Consider the following 6,998-nt stretch of genomic DNA (forward strand, 5'->3'; position numbering starts at 1 on the left):
ACAAGTCTTTCTGATGCTGAACCAGCCACCATGATATGCTCATGCAATCATGCAAAGACTACATAAACCTGTAATATATATATATATATATATATATATATATATATATATATATATATATATATATAAACCTTTTGCATGCAGTGCCAAGTTGTAAAAAAAACATTATTGGCGTTAATATTACAATAAATTACAATTTCACTCTTCCCACTTCAAAATTTCACGTTTAATTCAGTGTTACTTGGTGTTTAACTAGCAATTTTTGAGTGAAAATGTTGTTTCAAGTCAATATTTTGTCAGTGCAAATATCAAAAACCCATGTAAATCCTCATAGCCTTTAGCAACTATAAATAGATATTTAAATTGCAAATGCTTGCAAAAAGTACTATGGTACAGGAATAGTCTCAGTACCATGATTGATAGGCCAATTCATAAACCAATATTTGGTCACTTTGAAATTACTGAACTGAGATTATTGAATTGAACGGAGTATTTTTATTGGATTGGAAGTGTTCTTTTAGTTTCATCACTTGCCATTATTAAATGGTATTATGTATATACAGTATCTGCATCATATCAGCTATTGGCATAAACATAAATGGATACATTTTATCCATACTGCAAAATATCACATTATTTATCAATACTATGGTACTGAATCATTTCTATATTCATTTAACAAGGCTACTCCTAATAATACCATAGGATTACCATGATATGTGCCATCAGAAATGTAAACAACAGTGATGACATCACAACAATATTTGCACGCTGAATTGTGACTGGTCTTGTCCTTGCATCTATTTAACCACACTGAAAAACAACAAAATTGATGCGGAAACCATTTTCACTCAGAAATTGCTAGTAAATAATTACAAAGAAAAAGCAAGTATTAAACATACAATTTTGAAGAAAAACTCCAATAATCTTGGTTTTATTTACAACTATTTTTACAAACTATTTTTACAGTACATATTACACTAAAAAAGTAATTATATTTCACAAAAGACATGCTGATTGTCAAGCCAATAGCAAAAAGTCTCTGATATTGCATTTCATTATACAGAGCCTAGTATGCACTAGTGCTTCAGAAAATGCAAATCTAGTTCAACTGTAGCTCTTCGGCACTAACGGTCACCTGTGACTATACAGAAACACTGTGGCCTAGAACGAAATAGCCTGCACTAGAGTAAAGTGTACCAAGCGTCCTTTCAGTGTAATACCTCTGATCCATGACCAGGAGCGACTTATCCCAGACTACAGGATGATCACTCTAAATGCTCAGCCAACAAAATCATTATCAAATAATACCTCGGATACAATAAAACACAAACAACTACACACAAACACATGGACACACCTGACCTGGATAGGTCTCATATGGCTTGACCGCGACACCCATCGCCATGGCTACTTAATATCCCTTCTTACTAGAAAGTTAGGTCTTCTGCCAGGGTCGTCCCTGCATGTCCATATATAGACACAATTAGACTTGGGGGCATTTAGAATGACCATACATGGTCAAGGAACAAGGAAAAAGGCTCTTTTCAGATCAGTTCAGTGAAATGTATTAGACCATAAAAAAGAATGATGGTGTATGTGCATGCTCTCTAAAAGAGCTGGCACAATAATAATAATCATAATAAAAAAAAAAATCAGAGCAGTCGTTGCTACCAAAAACAGGTCACCTAGCAACACACAATTAAGGAATACCCTGCGAGCCCGCAGTCTTCAGCCTGTCCATTAGCAGACGAAATTACTGGCTAAGCAAACAACCATCTCCCACATGCAAATGACTTTGTTGTTCATAAGTGAAGTGCTCATATTCTTGGCACTGGGGTTTTCACAGATGTTTAGGATATGAGCAATGTACTCTGACTCTATCCAACCTGAAACATCTGGAGTCAGAGAAATGGTTTCATTATATGGAACGAAAGCCAGCTAAACCCATTAACTCAAGTGAGAACGGCAGAGAAGGTGTAACAGAAGCAAAGGGAGGAAAAAAGATACAAAGGAAAAATGGAAGCCTTTGAAAGAGAAATGAAATGAGAGGATGCGTGAGGAAGTCACGGATTAGAATCTGTCATTAAAGATTACAATGCTATCTGTCCTCTTTTCTAGGGATGGGTATGGTCAACCACTGAGTCCATCTAGACAAAAACACTACACTGCAATACAATGAACTAGCCAACCAGATTTTTCAAACCTTGCACTGGATGGTAGAGAGAATAACAGCAGAAATGTGTCAATATATATCATTTACATAGTGCAAATGTTTTGAATAATTAATTTTTAACTTAAGAGTTTCATAATGTACAGCTGTTTTTGCACTGATGTCAAACTTATTTGTTATGAATAATCTTATCTTGCGATTTGAGTCTTTCAATTTCCAAAATATTTAATACACTAGAATAGATTATCCAAAAATAGTGTTTTCCACACTTATCTAACATATAAAACCTTTTTCCAGCACTAATAACTATTTTGGGATACACGCTGTTACCATGAAATATAATAACTCATACCATGATTTTGGTCATACTGTCCAACCCTACTGAAGCCGCCCGCTCACCAGGCACTGAACCAGTCAGCCTTTAATAATGTTTATCACCGCTCATTTCTCTCCCACCCCAGGGGCTCTCCAATCATATCCATACACTCTGATTACTATCACCACAATGTGATTATCCTGACTATGGTGATGCGTTGTTTAATTTCCTGCTGGGGTCTGACACTGCATCTCCATTTCGGCTCAGAGTAAAACTCCCAGCGCTGCTTCCCCTCCCCCTTAGTGCAGTCATTGGCCATCGTTCTGAAACATCAAACATGTATCAAAGGGCTCTAGCGCTAACTGACAGGCTACACTTCACTCACAGTATCTTAGTCAAACAGATCAGCTGCGACGGGCAGTGACAGAGGTTTAAACTAGCAGAGACAAACATGTACTACAGAATACCAAGCCAAAATAAAACACAATCACTGACACCCTGAAGCTGACAATGACTAATACTGCAGAAACGTGACTGACTAATAACCTAACAGGCCACTGAACCACAAGGCAACAAAATGAAAACATGCTAGCACACTCTAGCACAATTCACCTTACTTTTAATTGAGCTTGTGCTAGACTACAGAAATTCAATATTTAGTGGTATGTCATTTTGCAATGAAAAGGTATAAAAAGATGAAGTATGACACACTCAATTTATTTAATCTTTTTTAAGCCTTAATGAAAAAAAAAATCGATGTACTAGATGAATACATCTAGAAACATCATTACTAGCTCAATTCATTCGTATTTCAACAACAAAACAAACACCATTGTTCATTCTTCAAAGAAAGATTCTCTGTGTAGCATTTCTGAAAAGTGAAGTTCAAAGGGAAAAAACTGAATATAACTGAATCAATTAACCTACAACCATATGATTCACACACTCTCACTCCGACACAGACAGTTATGAGCTGAAGCACTGGAGGGGGTGAAGGAGAGGAAGAAAGGAGAACATGAAGAAGGTAATGGAAGAGGGCTTTGATTTACTTGTGTCTGGCGATGCCATAGTGGACACAATGACTGGAGGTCCAGTACGCCGGCTGAGCTTCTGATTAGCCAGACTCGCATTTTGGCCTGGGACAGCACCACCAATCGGTACTAGTACTCCGTCTGAGAACACTCCAGCCTTGCGCATTACTTGTGGGCTTATATGGGGACTAGGCATGGGCGACATCGTGGCCAAACTCCGATCCCTCTTCATCAACTCCATTGGTACAGTATAGTTGGTGGTGTATGCCTTTGGAGCCTGCTGAGTTGGCAAAGCAGACACAGTCATTGGTTGGGGAACTGCAGGTAGTGCTGGCAATGGTTGTGGCATTGCATGGATTTGTGTTGGTATTCTTTGTAGATGTGATGGAATGGCTACCTGTTGGGACATTGCAGTCATAGGTGGCATGGGCAGTCCAGCATATGGATTGTAGCCTGACAATGGGCGAGGCTGGACTGGAACCATAGCACCACTGTATGCTCCTGCAGACCTGGCTCCAGGATACCCACTGGTTTCAAGAAGCTGCTGGGAGGGAGCACTGCTGGGTCTGCGACTATAACCTTCACCTATCCTTGGAGATATAGTCTGCATGTGGGTAAAGGGTGGCTGCATATACTGGGACTCCAAGCCCGGAGTCAAGGGTGGCGGCTGGTGCACGTAAATGTCACTGCGATGGCTAAAGCTGTTGGATCTGCCACGGACCGGAGCACTGGGATGTAGGGGGGTAGCAGGAAGGATTTCAGGTGGTCGCTTACAACCAAGCACAACACGAGACAGAACCCGAGCTTGTCCCAAGTTTGGGGCCACTGAACGCACATCATTTTCCTCCATAACAGTCAACATTGCAGTGGAGTCAAAGCCCTGCTGCAGTAGAGAAGTGATGGTGCTTTCCGAGACGCCCTCTTTTTGCAGCAATGCCAGAAACTCAGGATCTGCATTTTTTTTAGGATCTACAGGAGCCACTGGGGTCTGAGGAACAGTGGGAGGAGGAACAGCAGTAGAAGGCTGAGCAGGAACTTGAGGTAACGGAGCAGGAATAGTAGCCACACTTGGAGTGTTTACTGGGGCAGGGGCTGTAGGGGGAGCTGGAGAATAGACAGGATTTGGGGGTGCCACGGGTTGCACATGTGGAACTTGCTGGACTAGGTGAACCTGTGGTACCTGCTGAACTTGCTGCACTGGCTGAACAGGCTGCATTTGCTGAACTTGCTGCATTTGTTGCAGGGGCTGAACTTGCTGCATTTGTTGCACTGGCTGAGCTTGCTGCATTTGCTGGACTGGCTGAACCTGCTGCATTTGCTTTTGCTGTATTTGTTGTTGCATTTGTTGCTGTGCTTGTTGTTGAGCCTGTTGTTGGGCTTGCTGTTGCTGCTGTATGGTGTATGGTGAGGTGTTTTCTGGATGCATGATCATACCTCGGGCAGTTCCATCCATTCCTTGAGCAACTGGTTCAACCACCAGGCAGGTGGGGGTTGGCTGATGAGGATCAATCGGCCTTCCGTTGACATCACTGTAGACTGAATGGCTAGTGAGAGAGGCAGGTGGCTCAGCACCGTAACGTGGAGAATTTGGCTCCGTTATATAACGAGCTGGAGATGGCGCTCGGCTTGGAATGCGCTGACCATCCTGCATCATTTTGGTGCCAGGAGTAGCAGGTGGGGGTCCAGGCAGAGACGGTTCTCTGTAAATACGACCCATGTCATGAGCAGTTGGAGGTGGGGGAGGAGGTATGCCAGGTGCTACAGCAGTAGAACAAGGCCGACCTCCTGAGCTCTGTTCCCACAGTTGCCGAGGACCAGCCATCATTCCATAATGTGAAGATGGCCTATTAAGAGAATGGGGTTGCGCTCCATGATAAAAACCCTCTGTTGGCCGTGGTGGCATGCCTGAGTCTTGCTGATAGTAATCGTGGTGTGCCAGGGAACCACGGTGAGCCATGGGTAGCCGATCGTAATGGCTGTTCAACTCAGGAACAGAGTTCTTTCTTACGTTACGGGGGTCCGGACGATCCAAATATCCCTGATTGTAAAGAGATTCCTGGTAGGAGTCCTGCTCCCGTTTCAAATCCAGGTCAGGGGGACGCACTCCAGGCGGTGGTTCATACCATCCCCCTCCCGCATCCACTCCATACCTCAGTGAGTTGCGTCGACCAGCCATCCGGGCCTGCTGCTCATAAACACTGTCACTGCGCTCCCAATGACCCTCATTCCCACCCAGCGTGTCCCAGCTCTGGGAGCGGCCGATCGGCAACTGCTTACTGGAGATCAACATGAGGAAGAGATATAACTTACTCACAGGGAAGAAAAATTAGAAAGGCTTTCCTTTAAGATTCTAGTTGCAGGGTGTCAAGTGGTGCGAGGAAGGAGGGTGAAAAAAAAAAATTTAAACAGAAGTATCGCTTTTCACCTGAGGTCCAGTTGTAATTTCTGTCTCCGGTCTATATCACTGTAGCAAGGTCTCGCTATCAAATGGCTCCTCTTGCTTGGCGATCGGTGAATAATTAATCTGGGGAATACTGCTGGTGGTGATGGAAGCAGGAAAGAGGACACCAAATGCTCTCACAAATAACATTGGTAGTTGAAGCCTGCCTGACTACTCCATTCTGGCAATGCAAAGCGACAAGCGTGAACAGACAGAAGGAAAGAAAAAGAGAGAAAACAGGAAGGAAAATTTTAACAAGGGGAGGATTGGTGTGGGGGAGGCAGGGGCTTGTGATAATCCAGCGAAGCTGATCCGCTCCAACTCCGAACATTTTACTCGTTCAGATTGCTATGAGGGATTACAGACCAAATAAAGCCAGCTTAAATCCACTCTTCACCCTTGTGATGTCACATGCAAACGCACACAAAATGTGTCCCTGATGATAATGAATACAATGAAATCCCTTTGGACAGGAGCACATGCTGCCATGGACATGCTTACCTGATGCCAATGATTGAGGTGGTCTGTGCTTCTTTCAAAAGCCTGGCCAGCTGGCATTAAGCAGGCAGTCTTTGCTGGACTCCAAGGGATGGGCCAGTGGGGCGGGCCATTGAAACTGATACAGACCTAATGCAGCAGGGCAGAATCATGCAGCACTGTCAGGAAACGTCAAATCCTGATTGAACAGTAATCCTATGATGTGCCAGCAATGCCTGCAGAGCTACGCAAATGCAGAGATCCAGCATCACCACTCATCTATTGCATTATGACCCGAGCCGACACAGCACAGCTATATGAACCACTGCCTCCAAACACCCTTCACAGCACACCAACAATAAGGTCACAAAGCTTCTGTATCACAATACTTTAGCCTTTAAGAGGTTGGGTTAGTATTCGATGTGTTACTAGGTTGTGTGTTGTTTTTTTGTGTGTGTGTTCCGTGTTTTTCTATGGTGTTTGTTCAGCACTTTGGTCTGCAGGTGCAGTTGTAAAGTGCTTTATAAATAAAGTGAATGAATGAATGAATGAAAAACAATC

The 6,998-nt window shown here is 43.1% G+C and overlaps 1 protein-coding gene across 5 annotated transcripts in view; it reads right to left on the reverse strand.

Annotated features, from left to right (window-relative positions):
• ctbp2a (C-terminal binding protein 2a) overlaps positions 1-6,662 on the reverse strand; it is a 28,039-nt gene extending 21,377 nt beyond the window's left edge. The window contains exons 1-3 of one of the 5 annotated variants that reach the window (XM_016278093.1): positions 6,462-6,660; positions 3,918-6,308; positions 3,539-3,800 (exon numbers count right to left, since the gene is read on the reverse strand). In XM_016278093.1, the coding sequence (XP_016133579.1) occupies positions 3,539-3,800; positions 3,918-5,810 (2,155 nt within the window). In that variant the 5' untranslated portion in view covers positions 5,811-6,308; positions 6,462-6,660. Of the gene's footprint in view, positions 1-3,538; positions 6,309-6,461 lie in introns of all 5 variants that reach the window. The other 4 variants (XM_016278090.1, XM_016278089.1, XM_016278091.1 and 1 more) reach the window with 4 other exon arrangements.
• Positions 6,663-6,998: the final 336 nt, after the last annotated feature.

Source organism: Sinocyclocheilus grahami, unplaced genomic scaffold (assembly GCF_001515645.1).
Source record: "Sinocyclocheilus grahami isolate Dianchi unplaced genomic scaffold, SAMN03320097.WGS_v1.1 scaffold118.1, whole genome shotgun sequence".
In the NCBI taxonomy this organism is placed as follows: Eukaryota; Metazoa; Chordata; class Actinopteri; order Cypriniformes; family Cyprinidae; genus Sinocyclocheilus; species Sinocyclocheilus grahami.